The 26129-nt window shown below is 37.3% G+C and overlaps 1 protein-coding gene across 11 annotated transcripts in view; it reads right to left on the bottom strand.

The window, feature by feature from the left end:
- The window catches only part of BTRC (beta-transducin repeat containing E3 ubiquitin protein ligase), a 191103-nt gene that overhangs the window by 47533 nt on the left and 117441 nt on the right, over nucleotides 1–26129 (bottom strand). For all 11 annotated transcript variants that reach the window (XM_053668501.1, XM_037159411.2, XM_053668500.1 and 8 more), the window contains one exon: nucleotides 22619–22708. In XM_053668501.1, the coding sequence (XP_053524476.1) occupies nucleotides 22619–22708 (90 nt within the window). The remainder of the gene's footprint in view (nucleotides 1–22618; nucleotides 22709–26129) is intronic.

Here is a 26129-nt window from a genome sequence, read left to right as displayed (position 1 = left end):
AAAACAGACTCATTCTTTGTATTTTCTTACTAAAAAGCTACATTAGAGCTTAAGGATACAGATCAAGTGAAGAGAGAAATATTTTTCATAATATTACTTGGGCAAACAATACACTATAAAATTCCAAGAATAAGTCAGGCTTTTCTGTAACAATTGAGGTTTTTATGCAAAAAAAAATACTATCACTTTGAGTGACAGCTACACAGGTAACATTACTATTTCTGACTTTTCTACATGCTAAAATATTCCATAATTAATAACTTAAAACTTTGTAAGTGTTAACCTTTCTCAGGGCTCACACTAGGATCTGAGGACCTGTTAATGTCATCTTGAAGTTTTGTGTCTCAATTTGCCTCATTTCTTTCATATTTGCTCTTATTTTCCCAACTATCTCTCTTCATAGTTCCCAGTATTTAAGAGATTTTCTAGACAACTGTCAATAAATGAATGTACCCCTTTATTAAAAAATCCCTTTACTTCACACAATGGCAAGAAATTATATAAATTTAATATACCAACTTGTCTTATTTAGGGCTAAATCAAAGCAGTGGGGCTACATAAGAGTTTGCAAACAGATATGAAAAGCCTACTGGGATCCTCTTAATGCTTTATCAGGGTTATAGTGGTCAAGATCAGATGGCTGCTGTTCTCTGCCAGTTTAATTTCAGTATTAGAGCCCATAGCTTGCTCTATCTTAGAGACCTTCTTCTTTCAGATTCCAAAGGCCAAAAGTGTCCCCAAGGTTAAGGTGACACACTAGCTACTGTAATAGATAAATGAATATGGAAAGAACTGGAGTTCAATTTTCATTTGGAAAATTATGTTACAAAGAGAATTTGTGGCATCAACTTCCATGGTGATAGTGTTTTCCAAAAATGAGCGATCTAATGGGCCTATATTATAAGTAAGTAAAGCCAGAAGAGTGGGCTGATGATATCGGAATGGACTTGGACTAACAGTAGCAGTGACAATGTGGGGTGGAGTTCGGTGGAAAACAGAACCAAGACATTTGGAGGACACAGTCTTAGGGATAACAGCCAGGAGGCGGGACACTACTTTTAAAGTCAGCACACTGCATAGCGTCAGACAAGCCTAGGTTGAAGCCCTGTGTCTGCAATGTACAAACTACGTAGGCTTGAGTAAGCTAGTTCTCTGTAAGCCGCAGTATTTTCTTCATGTGCGAGGGGGTAAGACCACGTATTTTCCAGGGTTTTAAATGAAATAACAGGAGATTATGTATAAAATGCTAAACACATGAAGTCTGACACATAAATGTAGATAAATGTTACTGTTTGCTATAAGTAGAAACCACTGCAGCAATTCAGGCTGTATCAGGACCTGCCCGCCAAACTCTGAAGCTTAAGTTTTAACTGAAACTCCATACTAAATGATGCAGGAAGGGGAATTACAAATTGGAATCTTGTAAAATACATTAACTTGTTTGGGCACCATGAGCAGATGTGACTGGGCATAGAATGGTGAAGAAAGAAAAAATAATTTAAGATATGATTAGATTGTAAGAACAGCCCAGTAAGCCAGGCTCAAAGGCTCTGGGTATTTCAGAGGAAACTATATTTCAGGAATGTTTGTATGTACTGATTTATTCTTGACTCTAACATTTATACGGAAATGCAAATGGCCAAGAATAACCAAGGTTAACATTAGAGAATAACAAAAAACAGGAGGTTAAGATTTGATGGAAAAAACATATATATATGGTCATGTAATTTATGACAAAGAAAACAATCCAGTACAGAGGGAAATACATATTTTAGTAAGTGGAGCTGGGCCAACTGAGCATCACACTAAAAAAACACCAAACTTCTTACCTATACCCAGTACCACGTACAAAAACCAAATGGATTATAGATCTAAATGTGAAATGTAAAAATAAAAATTTAAGAAGAAAACATAAGAGATATCTTCAGGACACTGGGGTGGACACAAGTTTCTTAAGTAGAATGTCAAAAGACTAATTATATAATATAAAGATTGATATATTGGAGTATATTAAAATTAAGAACCTCTATTCATCAACAGATATCATCTAAAAAGTGCAAAGGTAAAAGCACAGAGCAGGACAAAATATGTGCAACACACATGAGACAAAGGACTTCTACCCGAATACATTTAAGAACTACAAGTCATTAAGAAAAATACATAAACCCAGTAGAAAAATGGACAAAACACTTGAACAGACACTTTACATTTAAATGGTCAACCGACTTATAAGACTATGCTCAATTTTAAATGTTACTGGAAATTTAAATGAAAAGGCAAGTGATAACAATATGAATATATATTAATACAACCGAATTGTACCACTTAAACATGGTTAAATTTTGTTATATGTTTAAAAAAAAAACCCATAGTGATACTGCTGTTACACAACACCAGAATACTACAGTGGAAAAGCCACACGAAGTGCTGGTTAGAAAAGAAAAGGAACAATGGAACTCTCACTCACTACTGACGAGAGTACAGATTGGGATCACCAGTTTGAAAATCCCAATTCCCTTCCTAGTCACATACCTAATAGAATACAGGTATTCATTCTACATATTCACCAAAAGATATTTACATTTTTTGTAGTTATCAAAATCTGAAAGCAATCCAATTGTCCATCTATAATAAAACATATAATTAAACTTGGTATATTCATATAATGAAATACTGCATGCCAATGAAAATTAAATGAAAAATCACAACTATCTACAATGATATGACTCTCAAAAACATTACGCTGAGTGAAGTCAAAGAGTAAATAATGTGCTGTATGATTCTACTTGTATGAGGCTAAAAACAGACTAAACTAATGTATGATGTTAGAAGTAAGGATAATGGTTACCACCTTTGGGAGGGGAGTGACAAAGGCAGAAGTAGGCTTCTGGAATGTTCTTTTACTTTCCTTCCTTCTTTCTTTTAAAAAGAATCTTTGTGATGGTTACACAGGTGTGTGCACTTCATGAAAATTTGCTGATTCAAATTCAGGGTCTCCTGAATACTGTATTAAAGGAGATGATTATATTCACAGAAAGAGAGAGAAGGGTGAATAAAGTCCTGTTTGGTAACAGACAGACAGTTCTAACCCCCTTTTTCTGATATAAAAGAAACAGGAAGTTGTAATAAAAAAGATTTAAATTTCTGCCACCGAACAGCGTTAGCCTCTGTCTTCAGTTGTGACCCTACGGCCACATACAGACAATTGTTCCCATATGCCACTACTCTGAACAAGGTTAGAGCTCCCTCTAGCACTTTTAACTCAGGAAACACCACAGGCCCTTACAGAGCTGACACATTTTGGTGCTGCCCACGGTTAAACGCAATATGGAGATTTTTATTTTTAATTTGCTTTAATTGTTGCTATGATATGAATAATTAATAGGCTGCCTAAGCCAGTTTTGTAAAGTTCACAATACAGAAAGCCAGGAGAGAAATATCTACTTAGAAAAGAGGCTTAAAAATGGTTGTAACTGTTAGGATGTTACAGAATCTGAAACATTTATTCATGATTTGTGGCAACATTATGTCTCACCAACAAAGAAACTTGCTATCAGGCACTTCCTACAAAAAAATTCTTCTGGTTTTCATCTATTTCTCTCTTCACAGCTGCATAACCATTGTACTTACAGTACTGGATAAGTACAAAGTAGGTCACTGTTAGGAGAACCTTGTTCTTTGGTGGAGAAGAGAAGGGTTTGTCTGTAAACACTTAACCCAGTTCCATCCATTCTAAACAAGTATTTATTAGCATTAAATAACCCCCTGGACAATTGAGACCCATTCAAATGGAAGCCTGTATTCTTCCCTCATGCTTGTAAACTTCCTTCTCCACTGACACCTTAACCATTTGAAATTATGATATCAATGCTTCCACTCAGCAATGTCTGTTTCATGTATGGATATAGCCATAAAGTATAATTTAGATATGATGTTGTAATCACGTGCACTCCAGGCAGAATGTGAGCAGACGCTAAAAGTTCAATGATGGTAATACAACCATCTGGGAATGCAGCCAGAAATAAAAGGAGTTTCATTTCTCATTCTCCCCCATCCTGGAAAAAAACACTGCTTTTTGACACTTGTTAAAATTAATACAAATATAAAAGTAGCTATAATTAATAAGTTCCTTGAATCAAGAAGAGGGAATGAGAGAATGAAAAAGAGACTAGAGTCACCTTAAAAGTATATTCATTTTAGCAAAGACTATATTATATATTATTCACTATTCTGCATTCTAAAATTAAGAACTATTTTTCAAAGATTTTATTTATTTATTTTTAAAGAGAGGGGAAGGAAAGAAGACAGAGAGGGAGAGAAACATCAATGCGTGGTTGTCTCTCACATGCCCCCTACTGGGGGCCTGGCCTGCAACCCAGGTATGTGCCCTGACTGGAAATCGAACCTGCGATCCTTTGGTTCACAGGTCAGCACCCAATCCACTGAGTCAGGACAATTTAAGAAAGAATTTTTGAGTTATAATATGAAACAAATATTTCCTATTGACCAGTTTTTAGCATATAGCTCCCTCAAAAAGTGTGTCCATAATTAAAGGAAACTTTAAAAAAATATTTATTTTTACAGAGAGGGAAAGCGAAGGAGAAAGAGAAATATCAATGTGTGGTTGCCTCTCACATGCACCCCACTGGGGAACTGGTCTGCAACGCAGGCATGTGCCCTGACTGGGAATCGAACTGGCGACCCTTTGGTTAGCAGCCTGTGCTCAATCCACTGAGCTACACCAGCCAGGGCTAAAAGAAACTTTAGCAGTTTCCAAGGGAAATTTTTACTTTTTTTTTAAAGCATTCTAAATGAAGTTAATATTGAGTTGGCCAAAAAGTTTGTTGACTTTTTCCCATAAAAGACCACTTTTCATTTTCATCAATAACTTCATTGATGTTGGCTACCTCCCCACCATGTAACATTGGTTGTTCTCAATTAATGTCTTCATTTGATCGCTATCAACTTTAACCCAACTATGGAGCATAGTCTCTAGCACAGCAGAGCAGAGCACTTCTCTCACATTAGCAAGAAATCTCTAGCACAAAACTTCACAAGCACTTTTGATATATTTGATCAGTCACAGCACCTTCTCCACACACTGCACAAATATTTTTTGTTTTAGTGGTGTTTTTACCATTTTGAAAAAATAAAGCATAATATGCCAAAAATTTTGTTTTTCTTCCATGTTCAATATTAAAATGGCTACACAAAAATTCACCAATTTTGATATGTTTTTTTAAAGATTTTATTTATTTACTTTTAGAGAGAGGGGAAGGAAGGAGAAAGAGAGAGAAATATCAATGTGCGGTTGCCTTTTGCACGCCCCTCACTGGGGACCTGGCCTGCAACCCAGGCATGTGCCCTGACTGAGAATTGAACTGGTGACCCTTTGGTTCTCAGGCCTACACTCAATCCACTCAGCCACACCAGCCAGGGTTGATAAGTTGTTGTTTTGTAATGCATGCTGATATAATAGCTGTCACAATATAGTCTAACAAAATTATTTTGAATGAAGTTAAAGACAACTAAAAGCTACTAGAGTCATCTTATGGAAAAAACAAACTTTTTTGGCCAACTGAAGGCAAACCCGTACAACTTCCTCACTCATGCTCTGCTTACATGCAAACACCCCTCTGCCAAAGACAGAAGTACACCGGGAACGTCAGTCCTGGACCTGTCCTGCACATACAACAAAGCCATGATGCCAACTCACCATGTAGTTTGCGTTTGCATCATGTCTACTGGTCACGTTAACACGGCCACATTCATTCCAAGGGCAGCTCAAACTAGGAGTGAAATATTGCCTCAAAACAGTTATTTATTAACCTACTGAGAGCCTCAATCATGAGTTGCTTTTCCTAAGATGGGATTCACTACTGAATCCTTTTTCAATTCACCTAAGTATCTGTTGGGAGCCATATATCATGAACTAGAACAAGAAGGACAGATCTAAATTAACATGACAGAGAAGCTATCTGATGTTGCCTCTTGGTTTCTCCACTTCACTCTCTTTTGTGGCATCCAAAGGCTTTAGAAACCTGGCATTAATTAAGCAACAGTTTTATTACACACAATCAAAGCCTGAAAAGAAAAGCCTAACAGACAGCAGAGGAGATTACAAGGTTCAATTAACTATTTTACTTTTCTGTGGTTGCTAATTGAGGTATTTTTAATTTTTATCACCTCACATGGAATACTGAAAAGGAAAACACTTTAAGTGCAAGAGAACACAAACCTAAAATGTATTACTGTATCATTTTATATAACCAATTTGCATACTTCTGTATTTTCAAAACCCTGGCCACGTGTTAACAAATTGTTAACATATAATAGGCACCATAGTGAACTTTTTAGATAATCCTCCCATTTGCTACAACGACACTAATCTCTATGTACTAAAATTTACAAACCATAATGCTTTTTGAAAGCACAGGCCATGGGGACAGACAGTCTGGGTTCAAATTCCAGTTCTGTAACATATCCTGGGCAAGTTGCTTGATCTGAGTTCTAGTTTATTTGTGTGTAAAATGGGGTTGTAGCTTAATGAGATTGTGAGACTTTAAGTGCGAGTGTACCCCTTAGCCCAGTGTCTAGTGCACTGTAAATGTATAGTAATAGTGCAAAAAGGCTGTAAAATTTGATGACATATTCTCTGAATTTTAATACTTTAAACATATATCTCACATTTTTTGGTTTATAAGTCAATCAGGATCAATATATATAATGAGCATCTACCTTTTAATTTACTTTTGCATACAATTTGTCTTTTATAATAATACAATTTTTAAAAAGTTATGTTTAGTCACAGGGAGGATGCCAAAATGAGGAGACAAAGACACATGGTCCAAATGAAAGAATAGACCAAAACTCCAGAAAAAGAGCTAAATGAAATGGAGATAAGCAATCTATGAGATGCAGAGTTTAAAACACTGCTTATAAGGATGTTCAAGGAAATTAGTGAGGACCTCAAAAGCATAAAAAAGATCCAGTCAGAAATGAAGGATCTGACTGAAATTTCACTAATTAAAATAAAGAAATTTTACAGGGAAACAACAGTAGAGTGGATGAACCTGAGAATCAAATCAATGATTTGGAACATAAGGAAGCAAAAAACAACCAATCAGATCAACAAGAAGAAAAAAGAATCCAAAAAATGAGGGCATTATAAGTAGCCTCTGGGACAACTTCAATAGGTCCAATATTCACATCATAAGGGTCCCAGAAGGAGAAGAAAAATTTCCAATTTCCAAGAAATTGGAAACTTGTCTGAAAAAATAATGAAAGAAAACTTCTCTAATTTGACAAAGGAAATAGACATGCAAGTCCAGGAAGACAAGAGAGTCCCAATCAAATTGGACCCAAAGAGAACCACACAAAGACACAACATAATTAAAATGTCAGGGGTTAAAAATAAAGAGAGAATCTCAAGAGAAGGAAGAGAAAAGCACTTAGTTACTTATATGAAAGCCCCCATAAGACTGTCAGCTTATTTCTCCAAAGTAACTTTGCAGGCAAGAAGGGGCTGGAGAGAAGTATTCAAAGTGATGAAAAGCAAAGACCTACAACCAAGATGACTCTACCCAGCAAAGCTATCATTTAGAATGGAAGGGCAGATAAAGTGTTTCCCAGACAAGGTCAAGTGAAGAGTTCACTGTCACCAAGTCATTATTACATGAAATGTTAGAGGGACTTATTTAAGAAAAGATAAAAACTATGAACATTAAAATGACAACAGACTCACAACTATCAGTAACCAAATCTAAAAAATTAAAAAAACAAAACGAAACAAAAACAAACTAAGCGAACAACTAGAACAGGAACAGAATCATAGGTATGGGGATCATTTGGAGGGTTATCAGCTGGGAGGGGGAAATGGAAGAAAAGGGGGAATTGGTAGAGGGGTCAAAAAGCATAATTGGTAGGAACAAAATGGGGGGAAGTTAAGAATAGTATAGGAAATGGGGAAGTCAAAGAACTTACACGCACAACCCATGGACATGAACTATGGAGGAGGGGCTGCAGTAAGGGAGGAGGGTATTGGGCAGGGGGTGCAAAGGAAAAAAATTGGGACAACTGTAACAACATAATCAATAAAATATAAAAAAAGAAGAACAACAAAAAAGTATGTCTATTGCTTTTAGAAAGAGAGAAAAGGAACGGGAAACAATGATGTGATTGAGAAACATCTGTTGGTTGCCTCCCATAAGCATCCCGACCAGGGACTGAACCCACAACCTAGATAATGTTCCCTGACCAGTAACCAAAACCCCAGTCTTTTGGTGTAAGGGATGATGCTCCAACCATCTGAGCCACCGTGGCCAGGGCTTTTATAAGTAACCTTTATCATACATTTTCAATTGAGGGAAAACAGAGAGTAAGTAATAATCTAAATTTTTAACTTTTGAAGTTCCGAGAGCACTCAACAGTTGTATTAACTGACAACCAACAGCAGGCTAAACAGCTGACTAAAAATAATAGTTAGATAAAGCTCTCACTTACTGAATGTTCCTGTGGTATAATGTTGAGATAGTGACTCCAATAGTGTCCCAGGCCAGATATATTCAAATTTACATTAGTCAATAACCAAAACTTTGAAAAGCATCCCAGATCCAAAAACTATGTCATTGCAAATAGAACCTACTGTAATCTGGATACCTGTAATATATATATATACTCCTTATCATTTATAAAAAAATATTTAAAAAGTTGTATTTCTTGGATTTTGTTCCAGAACCCTTAAGTATTTATTATTCAGAGAAGAAAATAAAGCAAACTTTTAACTTAATCAGTTTTAAAGTCTAAAATGATACTGTATTAATTCTATAAAATTTTTCTATATATACGTGTGTGTGTGTGTGTGTGTGTGTGTATTAAGGTTCAAGAAAACTCATTTTTTAAAAAAGTTCCCCGATGAAACTGTCAGGTTTGTAAGTACTCCGATCACAAGAAGAAGAGAAAACACACAAACTGAAAACGAACCTCACACAGATGTAAATAAAGCCACTCTTTAGGTTGCCCATTAATCCACAAGTGGCATATTCATCTTATTTACAGTATTATACCCCCTGCCATGATACTCCATTACAGAGTCACGCTACACACTCCATAGTTAACACTGTAGGAACCATCTCTTTTTAAACAGGGTTTTCTCTCTGTATTTCCCTTTTGGCTTGCTCCCAGGTTTCAAAACAACAACTTTATAATTAAATTTCTAATGCTATTAGATACTCTACGAAAATGCAGATAAGGTTAAAGAAGTGCTGTCTGAAGTATAAAACATAACTGAATTTATGTTCATTCTTCTAGAAATATTTCAATATTCTTGTTTGTCATGGTCTTGGAGCTCTGTGTGAGCAAGTGCTCCTTACATATTTTTACAAGCCTGGGCATAAAATTTATGTTAACCTTAACTCTCAAAAACTTAATTCTTTCCATTACAGAATATCCAAGAGAGGTTCTTATACACACATACACACACAGACACTGATATTCATGTTTGTTTTCTTTTTGTTTTAATTTGCTTCTGGTGAACCTATCTCTTCTTAACCACGCACTCCTCTCCTGGGCCTCCTTGCCCCTGTCTAAAACAGAGGGTTTCAAGGTCCAACTGCTAACTCTCATCATGTCTTCACAATCACTGAACTATCTAGAAGCATGCATAAAACTATAAAAATATTCACCAAAGTTCAACCAGAGCCTGGGTTTTGAAGCCTTAAGGGACATTTCTTAAACTGACAAAATTTATTACTAAACTTAACCAGGAAAAATAAATTTATGGAATAAAAGGACCACCAATGTACGTCCACATTGTAAATTATAACACGCAGTAGGATGAGATCTGTAGTCCATAACTACCTCAAGAACAATTTCTAACGTATAAATCACCACCTTGAACAGTATTGGACTCACGATGTTCCACTCATTTTATACGTAGAACAATGGAACATGAAGCCATGAAATCACCTTGGATCCTTTAAGGCCTATGTTTATAAGGTGGGTGATTATTACTGAGCTAAGCATTTATTTATTTTTAATTTATTTATCTTTAGAAGGGAAGGGAAGGAGAGAGGGAGGGAAATATCAATGTATGGTTACTTCTTGTGCATCCCCTGCTGGGAACTGGCCTGCAACCCAGGCATGTGCCCTGACTGGGAATCGAACCTCGATCTTTTGGTTCACAGGCCCATGCTCAATCCACTGAGCTACACCAGCCAGGGCCTGAGCTAAGCATTTAAGGTTACACAGCAGAACTACTGAGTAGGTGGCCCAGAACGGAGATAGTTTAGCTTTCTGAATATAGCACTTGGCTCAATTAAGTCAGAAAAAGATATTTTATAAGCAGTAGAGGGGGTGAAGGAAAGGGCTGGAGATAACATTTGCTAGATGTAAAAAAAAATGCTATAGAAATCAAATGGGAAAAAGCTATAGGAGCTTCTTAGAGTGAGACCAAGTATAATGGTCAGAGAGATACACAGGGCCTCCAAATGCTACTGGAAAGGCAATAAGGTATAATAGAGTAAGGACTCTGAAGTCAGAGAGGTCTGAATCAAAAAAAACCTCTAACTTGGAGATGTGAAAACTTGGGGAAAGGTTTAACTTCTCTATGCTTCAGGTGCCTTATCTATAAATAAGGGCAATATGCATCTCATCAGGTTCATGTAAGGACTGAAATATACAGTAATTTTCAGACTATAAGATGCGTCCCTGCCCCCCACATCTGGGAGGAGATGGGGGTTCATTTTATAATCTGAAAGTAGCTTACCTGGCTCGCTGTGGCAGGTGGGGGCAGCCTATATAATTTATGTTATTAAATATTTTACATTTTTTGCTTCAAAAATTTTTTTTCTATTTTCCTCCTCTAAAACCTAGGTGCATCTTATGGTCTGGTGTGTCTTACAGTCCAAAAAATTTGGTATAACATAGCCAGCACTATAGTGCCTAAAGACAGGTGCAATAAATATTAATGTATTTTCTCTACACCTCAAACTTCGAGTAGTACAGAACTGGGGGAGGAGGGGAAAGGTAAACGTCTTCTATCCGGAAGATTCACAAAAAAGAAAATGGACATTTTTTAATTCCTTATACAGGAACATATCCCCAAACTAAAAAGTGTGAGGGTGTGAGGACTTACAAAGGGTTATAACAGCCTCAGAGATTCAACTGGTTCCATACATTAAGAACTTTACTTAAAAAAAATTAATTCTAGAAAGAGGGGAAGGGAAGGAGAAGGAGAGAAGCACTGATGTGAGAGAGAAACATCTATCAGCTGCCTCTCACATGAGCTCTGACCAGGGACCTAATCCACAACCCAGGCATGTGCCTTGACTGGGGATCAAACCCATGACCTATTGGTTTGTGGACAACATCCAACCAAGCCACACTGGCCATGGCTACACTAAGAACTTTAAATAAGGGTGTATGAGTGAAGTATAAAGGACTAAACTAATAAAAAATTTTCTAAAGTGAACCCTATTGGTAAGATTCAGATCAGTAGAATTTGAGGTGACTTGGTAACTCTAGCTCAGTTAGGAAATCAAAAAAGGAGTTTCTTGGTCATTCGGCCAGTTAGACACGTAATTACTAGCAAAACATGAAAAGAGGTAAAAAAAAGTGACATCTGTTTTAACACTGATCTTACAAAGCAAATCTTACTGGAAAAGAACTCTAACAACAAAAACAAATATTGCCAAGATCACTAAGTAAAACAGAATCCCAGAATCATAGGAAAAAGAGAAAAATACAATTTTATCATTTTTTGTAGAAACTTGGTAGAAAGAATAGTCTTTTGAATTCATAGCTCATTTGCCTTATAAGCTGAAGTCATGACACAATAATAAAATTTAACATGTATAGATCCTGAGCTCATGGGTACTAAAAGGTTCAAAAGGAGAGCTCGAGTTTCACAAGCTTTGTAAGTGATCTATTTATACCATATAACTAAGAACATATTTATTCATGGAGAGCTTATGAGTCCAAGCTTCTGAAACCGTCAAACTAGAGGAGAGGAGAATGAAAAGCCACAAAAATCCATAAAAGCCTTAAGAATAAAAAAAATCTCTCTTCCAGATTCAGGAGTGTAGAAAAGTATCATGCAAAATTCTAACAAGTGGCCTTTAAAATATTAATATGCACAGTAGCACCATTCTCTTAAATAATGGAGGGGGGAAGTCCTACAGACTATTTAGTATTAAGTCACTGATCCTAAAATACTGATACATCTCAGTCTAAATATGAATTTTCAATAAAAGCTCACTCTCAGTCCAAAAAAATCACATTTCTGACAAAATTCCAAAAGCTATACTAAAGATATTGTGAGGAAGAGGGGAAGGGGGGTAGTGAGATGGGCTAGGGAGAAGTAAAGTGCCTTTGTTCTATGGGTTTTGCATAGAGGTATAATATCAGGGACTTAACATTCTGTAAATACGATATCTTAAGGCTGCAAGGCTAAAATCGCCATTAGTTGTGTATATTATGAAAAGGTCTTATTAACTATGATGAGAAAAGGTCATCTTATATTTAACCTGAATATTTTGTACTATACTTTAGGCTCTTTCCTGCTAATTCTGTACTCCAGATGGGTACCAATAACTAATTTTTATGTATTAATAATTTAAGTAAATGCTTGAGTCAATTAGCTTATAATATCAAGAAAATAAATTTATATGTCTTTGGAAGATATCTTTGGATTCCTTTACATAGCCTAAAATATATCATTTGCTTTTATAGTAAGCCATTAAGATTAAGGTATAAAGACTAAAATAACATAAATTAGTATAGCCTCATATACTTTCCCAAAGTTACAGCTTAAAGAAAGGCCCAGAAAACTGATTTGGTAGAAAAAATGTGGCTCATTAATGTCTTCCATAGCCTGATACCATATTTTCCAAGATTACAAGGATGATTAACAGGGCAACAATTTTAGTATAACTGAATGTCAAATAGATAAACCAGCCTTTAGTCACAGTTACTGCATAGATTCCACCCTTCCTCCTACAAACACTATTTATTGATATTCCATTCTCAATTATATAAATTGAAATGAACATACAGCCCCCAATACTGAAAAGTCAATGGCATAGGGGAAAAAGAAAACAGCAGATTTCCTAATAAACAGAATCAGGAAAACAAATACACTGCCCTGGCTAGTGTGGCTCAGTGGATTGAGTGGAACTCAATCCTGCAAACCAAAAGGTCACCCGTTTGATTCCCAGTCAGGGAACATGCCTGGGTTGTGGGCCAGGTCCCCGGTAGGGGGCACACAAGAGGCAACCATACACTGATATTTCTCTCCCTTTTTTTCTCCCTCCCTTACCCTTTCTCTAAAAAGAAATAAATAAGATCTTTTAAAAAAAATACACCATAACTTACTTGCCTGGATTTTGCTTCTATTTTAAGTAACTCAAAAGGTGACAGAAGTGCTCCAAACTAGAAAACTCTCATGCTACTTGCAACTAAGTTGGAGAGATGAGGCTGACAAGACAGACCTCTTTAAAATTTAATTTCTCTGGTTACCTGATTTTTTAAAATCCAAAGGTCAAAACCCAGAGTACGACGCCAGAGAAAGTGTGCTGGTAACCAAAATCCTTAATGACCCACGACAGAATTACAGTCTATAGGTCATTAACACATCAACCATATTTGTGACACCACCTTGGAAGTAGGCAGTATTTCTTAGTCTGTGAACCAACTCTAGAGCGGAAACACAATACTTGTATACTGCAAGAAAAGTGTGGTGTTACAACCTACAGATTTCCCCCCTTCTCAGGAATTGTGCCTGGCATTATTCAGCTGTGGAGCTGCCTTCATCACTCCCTCCATTTCCAGTCTTGCTAATTAAAAGGTTGATCACAGAACAATGCTCTTCTCATTAATTTCAGTGTTCCGATTGGGCAGGATCCCTGCTTACCCCACCTGATCTTTTCACACTGCTGAAGTTAATGTGACAGGAGCCCGAAGATGGATTACCTGCTGCCATATTGCCCATCGCCTCCAATCAGGAGCTATCTGTGTAAACTGATTGTTCTAATTTGCTCTCATTATTTTTACAATATCAGGAGAAAATAACGCACACAGCTCACTGTCAAAGCCATGAAAATCAGCCATTAGTTAAACGCAGACACTGAGTGGCTTTATTGGAGGTGCTGCAGTTTATTGATGCAGTTCCAGTCAAACAAGGCAGCATTTGCTTCAGAAAGAAATGTTTATACTGAAAGTAAATATTTATTGTAATAATACCCACAGCAATATGTTATTTTGAAGAATCTTGTTCTTAGTTCAAAAGCTTGGCTTTGACATAAATAAACAACAATGAAGAGTTAGGTTGGCTAAGAAAGGTAACATTTAATACACATTCAGTTGTATGCAAACCTGTTTATTAGCCAAAATCTATGAGTACTCTCCATATCCTATACCTCGTATAAATGAGAAACTCTATTTTGTGACTACAAGTGCTAATCAGTCAATAAATAATGGAGGTTTTATTTTCTCCACACGACAAACATTTCTCCAAAACAAAAATTTTATGACTTAGGGATCAAAATTATTTTTGTAATAATCATACAGGTATGGTTTTAAATTTTAATAGACTATATTCTTATACAATAAGTATTCATAAGAAAGATTACTAATCCTAGTATCATATATATTCACAATATATTTCAGAATTGGAAAATAAGCAGTGTAGTAAAGCCAGACAAGCAAACAACAAGCTCAGTGTTAAAACCCTTCATTAAGAGTTGGTTTCTTAAAGCAGAAGACAGAAGTCTCCAGAAAGATTTGATATTCAATGAAATAATATCCTTAAAAGATGTGTCTTGGGCACAAAGAAACTGTATTTTTCTGTTATAAAGAAAAATCTAAACTCTAGAAGAAAATAGATTTTAACTTCATATTTCTAGGCTCACTTGGCTATGAACATTTTGTAAAAATGTTAGCTAAATGCTGCCTGAACAGCATTTTTTTGGGGGGGGGCTAAAGAAGGAGGGTATAAATAATAGAAACCAGTGCATTTTAAATATAGAAATTTAATCCACACACGCTCCCCCCTTGCTCCTCGTTCAGTGTTGGAAGGAAACATGGCTTCCTCCTGTTTTCCTTCTACACTAAGATTTGTAGGTAATGTGAAGGCAGGAGTATGCCCTTCTTGCTGCTCCCCTTTTAATGGCCACTTTTCTTTTTTCTAAGAAACGTGTGCCATGCTTTTCTCCTTAAAATTCCTGCACTAAAAGACTGCACCATACTGCACTCTGCAAAACGTGCTGATGGCGCCAATTACAAGCCCCCAGCCGAATGCTCCAGCCCCCACCATTCGGGCAGATTTATGCGGACTCTTGCCGACGTTATTACAAGTCAGAGTTTATTGGGAAATTGTTACATTATGCGGAGTGTCTAACAAATTGCTTATGCTGCTATAATTGGATTACAACAGCCGCTTGCTCCCACCGGTAAGATTAGGCAAGTAGGACTCCTGCCGATCTCTGAGCGTTAGCAGTAATTTTATTTGCCTTGCCTCTCTCTTTCCTAACAACATGCCTCTCTCCCTGCCAGCTGTCTGCTGAAAAGGCACAGGCTTGTTCCTTGGCCCTAACAATGCAATTACAGCCCCGCAGATCGCACTGTTTGTGCATTAAGTACAGAGCCAAAACGAGGCGAATTGATCGTTTGACTTTTGGAGAAGCCATGTGATCTCTCCGTGCGGGTGATCCGACATGCATCAGCAGGCAATACTGCAGTCGGTTCTTGATAAAGAACTTTCTTCCGTCACCCCTCTCTCTCCCAACCTTCCCTTTTTCACTGAGGAAGACACTGACTGGGCTCATCTCATGCTAATCTAGATCAATCCACAAAGACAAACTCAATCTTATTAGCTTCCTAGCTAGAAAGAAATGTGAATAGATTTTTAGCATCTTGAAGCATCTCAGTCAGATGTATCAGTGGTTCCTAACAGTTGAACCACACTGCTATCTAAAAAAAGGTTCATAAAGAGTTCACAGAGGAAAAAAGTTTGCAGAAACACTATGGTTGTAGTTCAAAAGAACTACAGAAAGTTTTAGGTTTTGACAAATAAAACTGCCTTGGAAAAGCTTTGTTATAAGCTCTTATATTCAAGGGGCCATCAGGAAATCAGCACTGAAAACCGTGTCCTGACTTTCTCCGTAGATCTGCTCCGCTGGAAGATACTGGCAGCCAACGTGCAGAATCAAAGCAGCTGACCTCAGGCTTAAAAACAGCCAATCTGACCTCCTCCACTCAGCGCAAAGCTTTAAACATATTTTGTCAACAGCTTTCAGTTTCTTGTTTCTTTTTCTTGTATGTTTAATAATGAATGCAGGTAGCAAGGAGGCTGTGCAAGCAGTTACTCTGACTCTCAGGATGATTCATGAAGATTCACACTGGGGTCTGAACTTTTAAAAAAAATTTCAACTCTCTTGAAGTGGTTGAAACTTCACCAATTTTAATACAGACCCCAGGATTCCTGTTTACGTTTTTCTCTCCAATGGCACATGCTACTTAGGGTCCCTAAAGCTGATTACACAACAAATGCACAGTCAATCTGCTGATTCATTTGGTGTCCTTTGTTTTCCTAAATATCACGCACATCTAGAAGGTTATGTATTCTGGTCATGTGTTCTTATACCTTAATCTGATAAACACATAAATTCTTGTCTATAACAACAGTCCTTGATTCTATTATTACTTCAAAGTGACCTCCGAAAAGTCACTCTACTAGTATTTCTCAGAACCTGTCTGTAACACCCCACCTTTAACCCTCATTAAATTCATATGAACATTTGAGGATGAAAGAAAACTTGAAGAATCAGAAAGAAAAAATATTTCTGAACTTTAGCAATAAGCCTAATGTCTAACACATTACACTCTCAGAGTTTTCCCAACCACATAGGCCTTAGTGATATGGTTAAATCTAAGTATATTCTCCACAAAGTTAATTGTTAGACTCAAAAGAGGAGCTGTGTGCAGAATGGACCATCTGACATGCTACTTGTAGAACATATATTAAAGAAGCCTGTTAACATGTAGTTTAAAACTCAAAAGAAACTCTGAACAGCTGAAATGCCTTATAAATAGCGCAGACCCAGAGGAAGTGCAAACGTCTGCACTGTGAATTGTAGATCTTAATTACCGACAATGGCTGGTACAGCAAGTAGCACAGAAAAAAAGTGAAACAGTTGCACTGTTCATGGCTGGCAATAATTCTTCAGGAAAATATTTACTATCAATCAGTTATGAGAAAAGGGACTCTGTGCTCGTAAAACAGCACGTTGCTTCTCATACCAGGACCATTTTGCTTCAGCATAATCTGAATTTAAACAGCTTGTTTCCTGCGGATATAATTTTGGAAATAAATAAAACAAGTCTTCTATCAAAATCTGGAGTGAGTGGAAAGGAACATCACATTTTTCTGTCTCAGTCAGTTGCAAACAGATTATTAGTCTCAAGTAAAAAACAGTAACAACAAACAACTGCTACTATAATACAGAACATCTACGAAGGATTACTTAAGTTGTTTATTTCCCAAATATATAGGCAATACTTATTCCTACCTGAACAGGAATCTAAGTAGATATGTTCAAACAACTTAATTTTAACTGTGTGTGTATGAGTAAATTAGGGGAAAACCTGAAACCAAACTTTTCAGTAATACTTAAATAAAGTCAATTAAAAAATAAAGAATCAATGCCCTTCGTTTTCCATTAGTTTTCTTTACCAATAAAAAACATCATGAAGGTTGACAATTAGGTACAATGTAATTATTGATTTTAAAGATTAAGTTGGCAGTCAATAATGACTGTCCATTTAAAGCAACAATAAATACAAAGCTCATCATGTTTAAACACAAATTTCATGAAATACAGGGCTATAATTACTAAGAAGGAAGGCTTTAGGAGAAAATAAGACATTTCAGTGCCTCCAAATATTACTTGAATTAAGTTAACACTGACAAAATGATCCTTCCTCGGTTTTAACTTTTTTAAGTGCTTGTTTCTGTAAACTCTTTTTTTCCCCCAAAGATTTTATTTATTTATCTTTAGAGAAGAAGGGAAGGAGGAGAGAAATATTAATGTATGGTTGCCTCTCATGAGTCCCCTGCTGGGAACTGGCCTGCAACCCAGGCATGTGCCCTGACTGGGAATCGAACCACGAATGTGTGGGTTCACAGGCCCATGCTCAATCCACTGAGCTACACCAGCCAGGTTGTTTTAATTTTTAAATCTTGTTTTAGTCCTCACTCTTCAAGTTAGAGGCTCAGAAGATTATTATTAACCTAGGGTGACTGTAGTTTGTCTAACAATTTTGTTTTCTTGTATTTGAAATAAGAGTAATGGGGTCCCTTTGCATAGGCTTATTGTAAAGCACTTACTGTAAGATATTTCTGGCAACAAAGAGTCACATACAATGTAGCTGTAGGGGTCCAAACACAACGACATCACTATGTTTAAGGGAATAACTGGCATTAAAACTTTTCTCTAAAGCACATATAAACAGTACTTAATAGTAAGGTTTTAGACTTCATTATCGCCACCCAAACCAAAGTCACTCCAACCAGAACTGACTGCTTTGAACTAGAGCCAAAAACAGTTGATATCACTATACTATAGTTGCTCCCACATGGAGATGGCTGGACATTCAAGGCCACTGTAGAGTACAGTCTGAATCATTAATAGACACTTGTACCAAGTTAAAAACCAATGCAGCCATATCAAGTGTAGCAAGATGAAACTGTTCAGTTAAGGGCTAAAGGTGAAGAGCAGGAAACAGGGACAAGCTTGCACACCTACAAAAATAGTAGCAAGTCATTATCTTTCAAAGGTCAGGCAATAAATAAGGCCAAGAGAAACAGCACAGAATCATGAGATATACTAACACATGTAAATGAAAAAGGCAAAATTATTTTCCTAACCCCATGTTATGGGTACCCTACGGAAGGCTGTTGCAAGAAAGAAAAACTTAGCTACGTGTTTTTTATTTGCCATTGATCAACTGTTTATTTGGCTCAGCTCTGAAGAAATTAACCAGAAGACAGGCTGTAGGCCAATAAAAGGAACCAGAAAGTTAGGTGGGTTCCAACAGAAAATGATAGAAATCATTATTAAATTAGGGTATTTAAGAAATCAAGGAAAGGGTAGAGATGTCAGAATAATGTTAAAATAAGCAAGAAAGGGACGAGAGGGTCACCATCTGGGAGCAAGGGAAACAGACTGATTAGCAGCAATGAGCAAACTTCCTCACCCAAGAGCACAGAAGAAATTATGCCACAATGGAAATTATACCATTGTGCCAGATGCCAGGAGATTTCTAACGCACCACAGAAGTAGAGGGTGAGAGAGGAAAAAAAAACCCAAAACTACCACATCATACACCAGACATACACCAACATAACTATGTAGCTTAGAGATCCTGGCTTACAAAGTATTAAAAAGACAAAAGGAACAGCTGCTCACTTGGCCAGCTCTCAATGAAATTCATTAAAATCGTCATCCTGTCCTTGGGTATGTGCTCATGTTAAGATTTTACTTTGTTTAGCCAGAAGTCACCCATTTGTGATGACACTAAGAGCGGCATGGCCAAAAAGAAGACAGATTAGTTTTAAATGCCCAAATAATTGGTCCCCCATCTCAATGTACAAATGCTGGATATAAAATACGGCCAATCAGTACTTGCTGGTTGTAACTTAATAACTGAAAAATGTAATATATAATTTATAATATTCATATTTTACAGCAAATCATTAAGACATTCTAATTTAAGAGACATGTAAATGATTATCTTTTTAAACTATAATTCTTAATAAATCCTGATATTTCTTATATGGATCATTTCCATTGAGTGAATATATGAAAATATATCATACATCATGTTCCCTATGATATATTTTCAGTTGATAAAGTAGATCTAGAAACCACTGCATGTCTTAAGAAATAAAATAAAAATAATAAAAAATACCACTGTCCTTTGATTTTTGTAGCAAAGAATGAAGACTACATGATACCAGCCCTAGTTCTAATAATAACAGTAAGTAATTGAAGGCTAAGTATATAATACAATAGATTAAACTTAAACTAGTTACTAAGCAGAAAACATTGTGACAGTGACAAAATAGTTACTGAAGGTAGTCATTTTGCAGATATGCAAAGTCAAAGTCTAAAAACAGAGCCCACAGTAGAATTTTTCTTACTCTTGGAATAATCAAAATGGTTGATACCTGAATGTAGTTCAAAGCTGCTGATTACTTTGAGATACTTACAAAATTTGAGTCATAGTTGATAAAATTATTAGATTGTAAGATTCTCTAACATATAAGATTTTTTAAATCTAGGCTACAGATATGGCACACATTTATACATAAGAAAGAGGTACCTCACTTCTGCCAAGATGAAGGCATAGGTGGAAGCACTGTGCCTTCTCACACAACCAAGTTAAAAAACAACAAAGTTTTAGCAACAAAAACGCAGCCAAACCACAGAAAATTGAACTATACAGAAGTCTGACAACAATGAACCCTTCAGCCAAACCAGTAAGAGGGGCAGAGCCAGCAGCAGAGCGGGGTTGGGCAGGAAAGATCCACTGGACTGACCTGGGCATGCAACCCAGGCACGCCGGCAGCTGTGGGAGGATCCCAGGTGTGCAGTAGCGGGCAGACCCACTGAGGGTGAAAGGTGGTGGACTCACTGAGGGCTGACCATGGTCACACATTCGCGCACAGATAAACTGGTGAAGGAGTGAGCAGTGAGACAGACCGTGCAGGACCCGGTGGTGGGAAGTGGCAGAGGGGACCGCCATTGTCCCTCTCTGACCCCGCCCCCACACATAGTGTCACAAACCAGAGACCTGGGTAGCCCCGCCCAGGTGGACACTTAAGGCTCTGCTCCTCCTATGTAATAGGCACGAACAGATCAAAACATGACTCAAGAACAACTTAGAGCCCCAGAGCCGATAAATCTAAGCCAAGCTTTCAGATGCACAGTTCAAAACACTGGTGATCAGGATGCACACAAAACTGGTTGATTTTAGTCACAAATTAGAGGAACATATGAAGACTAAACTAATTGAAATGAAGGGAAACGCACAGGAAACCAATAGTAATGGAAAGGAAACTGGGACTCAAATCAAAGGAATAGACCAGAAAGAGGAAAAAAAAAGACCAAACAGAAAAGGATGAAGAAACAAGAATTCCAAAAAATGAGGAGAGGCTTAGGAACCTTGAGGACATCTTTAAACGTTCCAACATCCGAATTATAGGGGTACCAGAACGGGAAGAGGAACAGCCATGAGTGGGAAACTTATTTGAACAAATAATAAAGGAGAATTTCCCCAATCTGGCTAAGGAAATAGACTTCCAGGAAATCCAGGAAGCTCAGAGAGTCCCAAAGAAGTTGGACCCAAGAAGAAACACACCAAGGCACATCATCATTACATTAGCCAAGATTAAAATGAAGGAGAGAATCCTAGAAGCAACAAGAGATAAGGGGACAGTCACCTACAAAAGAGTTCCCATCAGACTGTCAGCGGATTTCTCAAAAGAGACCTTCCAGGCAAGAAGGGGCTGGAAAGAAGTATTCCAAGTCATGAAATTCAAAGACCTACATCCAGGATTGATCTATCCAGCAAAGCTTTCATTTAGAATGGAAGGGCAGATAAAGTGCTTCAGATAAGATCAAATTCAATGAATTCATCATCACCAAGCCCTTATTATATGAAATGTTAAAGGGACTTATCAAAGAAAAAGAAGATAAAAAAGATGAACAGTGAAAGGACAGTAAACTCACAGTTATTAAGAACCACACCTAAAACAAAAGCAAACTAAGAGGACAGCTAGATCAGGAGCAGAACCATAGAAATGAAGATAACGTGAAGGGTTAGCAACAGGGGAGTAGGAGAAGGAGAAGGGGGGAGAAGGTACAGAAAATAAGTAGCACAGGCGGTAGGCAGAAAATAGATAGGGGGAGGGCAAGAATAGTAGGGGAAATATAGAATCTAAAGAACTTGAGACACTTGGTCATACACTAAAGGGGGGAATGGTGGGGGAGGGGGTGTGCAGGGTAGAGGGGAATGAAGGGGGGAAACAGAACAACTGTAATGGCATAATCAATAAAATATATTAAAAAAAGAGGTACCTCATATACATGATTTCAATATACTTGTCCACGCAAATCAAGATCACCAAAAGGAATATTCCTATCATTAAGCCACTTAATAAATCATAATAGTGATTTAATAATTGGATTTTCTGTAGCATGTTTCATAACCTTTGCAATGGTGTACACTATACTTAATTACATTTAAAAATCATGAACTTAGAAAAATAATTGTACATTTTTTTACATAAACCTTGTTTGTAATAATCCGTAACTAGTATCAAGAAACAAATGTGATTTAGAACAAAGTGTGACCAGAATACGTAATCAGAAAATTCTGTTGTAATTGAAGAGATGGAGAGCCCAACTTGCGGTCTAATTTTTGGATAAAATGATGCCTGCTATAATCTTTTTTAAATATAAAGTCCTGAAGAGTCTGTAATAGCAATAGTGAATGAAGATGTCTATAGATAAAGCATCATTACGATGTGGTATAATATACAATGAGTAATAATACTTACTTTGGCCACACAATTTTCAGTCTTCATAGCAGTGCTTGCTAGACATACTGTTTCTTGGTTTAAGCAGATTCTGGCACAGCTGTTATAAGTCTGTAAAGACAATTTTTTGGAAACAGGTTTAATTATTAAAGTACTATCTATCATACATAGTTTTTAAATTCTGCCTTATTCCTCAAAATCAACACATAAGTAGATTCTATATGTAAATTCCAGATTTATGAGCCCTGAGGGACAAGTTAGACAGCAGAAAGCAAAGAAAGTGAAAGTCCACAAAAGCCACTGATGTGCCTATGAACAAATATATGAACAGCAGTGGTACACTGAATGAATCAAAGGTGGGGGTACTAATTATTCAAAAACAGGAAAAGGACCATACAAATGGCCAACAAGCAGATGGTCAACATCACTAATAATTAGAGCAATACAAATCAAAACTATAATAAGATACCACTTCACACCCATTAGGGTATTAGTAAAAACAATAACAACAAAAACGAGAAAACAAATGTTGGTGAGAATATGAAGAAATCGGAACCCCTGTGCACCATCAGTGGAAATGCAAAATGGTACAGCCACTCTGGAAAACAATGGTGGTAAACAATTAAAAATAGAATCACCATATGATCCAACAATTCCACTTCTGGGTATATACCCTAAAGAACTGAAAACGGTACTGAAGTTATATACTTGTATATTGTGTATGACGAAAGCTGACTGTGGAAGCAACCCAAGTGTTCATTGATGGGTTACAGGATAAGCAAAATGTGGCATGTACAAACAATGGAACAGTATTCAGGCTTAAAAAGGATGAGAAATTATGACATGTATTACACCATCAATGAGACTTGAGGACATTATGCTAAGTGGAATAAGCCCAACACAAAAGATAAATACTGTATGGTTCAACTTATATATTTAGAGTGGTTAAAATCAGAGAGACTGAAGTAGAAAAGTGGTTGCCAGGAACTGGGAGAGGAGGAGAATGGGGAGTTACTTGCTTCACAGGTCCAGGGCTCCCATTTCATAAGGTGGAAAGAGTTATGGGGATAGATTGTGGTGACGGTTACACAACAATGTGAATATATCATATTTAATACCAATGAATTATACATTTTTAGATGACTAATATGTTACATGTATTTTACCACAATTAAAAACAAAACTGGCTATACTTTATGGAAAACAAATATTATTAACTGGCCAATATATTAATAAAAGTGTTTCCCTTTAGTATTAAGTTTTTACCGATGGTACAAATCATGGTCCTCAAACTTCAGCATGCATTGAAATCACCTGGAGGGCTTGTAAAGATGAAGATTGCTGGGCCCCATCCCAGAGATGTGGAGAATGTGCACTTTTAACAAGCCGTCAGTTGATGTTGATGCTGCTAGTCTGGAAACACTCAGAATTACTGGTATAAATGTGTATGTTGAAACTGAAGAGAAAAGTCTGAAGACACAGGGGGTTTTCTAAAACTAACAATAGGAAAAAATGCATTCATAAAAAAATTCTAGACGTACAGAACAGGTGCAAAAATAGGTATGAGTTCCTGGATATCCTTCATCCAACTTTCCCTTACATGAACGAATGTCTTACACAACTACAGAATATTTATCAAAACTAAGGAATCAATGCGGCACAATATAAAGAACTTGAGTGTCCCCGCTTCCCCCCCAATGAATGCCCCTTTCCTCTTTAAGATCTAGTCCCAGATCCCATACTGCATGCAGTGATCCTGTCTCCTGGTCTCCTCTAATCTGTTAGAATTTCTCATCTTTCATGACTGCCGCATTTAAAGAGTGCTGATTAATCTTGGGTCTGTCTCAGGTTTTCTCATGATCAGATTGAGGTTATTCATTACTAGGAAGGATAACACAGTGGTGATGCTCATCTCAATGTATCAAGTCAGGACGTTTTTGAGGAATGCTTCTGGTGATGTTAACCTTGATGGCTTGCCTAAGATTGCATCTGCCCAGACTCTCAATTATAGGCTTACTATTTCTTCCTTTAGGAATTACTAAATATTGGGGGAAATACTTTGAGACTATGCAAACATTCTTTTTCTGCTTCAGCTTTGCCCACTAATTTTAGCATGTATTGCTGAATCTTGCCTATGGTAATATGTACTATGGAGTTCTGTTGGTCATTTTTAAATATATCCCTTTCCTTTTATATTTATTAACTTTAATTTTTCTGTCAGGAAGAGCTATGACTTTTTCACCAATTTACTTATTTATTCATTTACTTTTTATCAGCAATGGTTGCATATATTTTAAATAATTCATATTTGGCCAATTACCATTCTTTGGAAAGAGGTAGACAAAAATAAAATTTAAAAAACAGAAAAAGATATTATAAAATTGTTTTTTTTCATTTAAACAAGTTAAACTTTCAAAAATAAACCCACGTAACTGTTTTATTCTTACATCATTTAACTTGAAATTATTTCAAAACACATTTTTAAAATATTTATTTATTTATTTATCTGAGAGAGGGGAAGGGAAGGAGAAAGAGAGGGAGAAAAACTTCAATATGTGGTCCCCACCTGGGGACCTAGTCTGCAACCCAGGCATGTGTCCTGACTGGGAATCAAATTGGCGACCCTTTGGTTCGCAGGCCCGCATTCAATCCACTGAGCTACACCAGCCAGGGCTTATTCACGTATTTTAAAAGAGTAAGTTGGTTCATTTGACATAATGTATAGAGTTGCTGACACATTTATATTCTGGGCTCAGGGTTTAGTACTTCTTTTGCAACTACTAATACCACGTTTACTATTCATGTACAGACAACTCACAATTTTTTTAAACTAAACTTACCCTGTTTTGAAAAAAACATTATGCAATAATTGGTATATTGAACAAAATAAAACTTTAAGCCAAAGAATTCTAGTTCCAATAATGGTAGAAATGTCTGCATGAAATTAACCTCTTTGAGATAAAATTGTAAACCATAGAAAAAATATTTTTTTAAGAAAAGTTTCCTCACCTGAGGATATCTTTATTGATTTTAGAAAGAGAAAGGGGTGGGGAGGGAGAGAGAGGGAGAGAGAGGGAGAGAGAGGGAGGGAGGGAGAGGGTGGGAGAGGGCGGGAGAGGGAGGGAGGGAGAGGGAGAGAGAGGGAGGGAGAGGGAGGGAGGGAGAGGGCGGGAGAGGGCGGGAGAGGGCGGGAGAGGGAGGGAGGGAGAGGGAGGGAGAGGGAGGGAGAGGGAGGGAGAGGGAGGGAGAGGGAGGGAGAGGGCGGGAGAGGGAGGGAGGGAGAGGGCGGGAGAGGGGCGGGAGAGGGCGGGAGGGAGAGGGAGGGAGGGGGAGGGAGAGGGAGGGAGAGGGAGGGAGGGAGAGGGAGGGAGAGGGAGGGAGAGGGCGGGAGAGGGCGGGAGAGGGCGGGAGAGGGCGGGAGGGAGAGGGAGGGAGAGGGAGGGAGAGGGAGGGAGAGGGCGGGAGAGGGAGGGAGAGGGAGGGAGGGAGAGGGAGGGAGGGAGAGGGAGGGAGAGGGAGGGAGGGAGAGGGA

This window comes from Artibeus jamaicensis, unplaced genomic scaffold, assembly GCF_021234435.1.
Source record: "Artibeus jamaicensis isolate MK-2021 breed Jamaican fruit bat unplaced genomic scaffold, CSHL_Jam_final contig_490, whole genome shotgun sequence".
Taxonomy (NCBI): domain Eukaryota; kingdom Metazoa; phylum Chordata; class Mammalia; order Chiroptera; family Phyllostomidae; genus Artibeus; species Artibeus jamaicensis.
The sequence above is the reverse complement of the archived record's forward strand: the minus strand, read 5'-3'. Positions and strand labels throughout refer to the sequence as shown.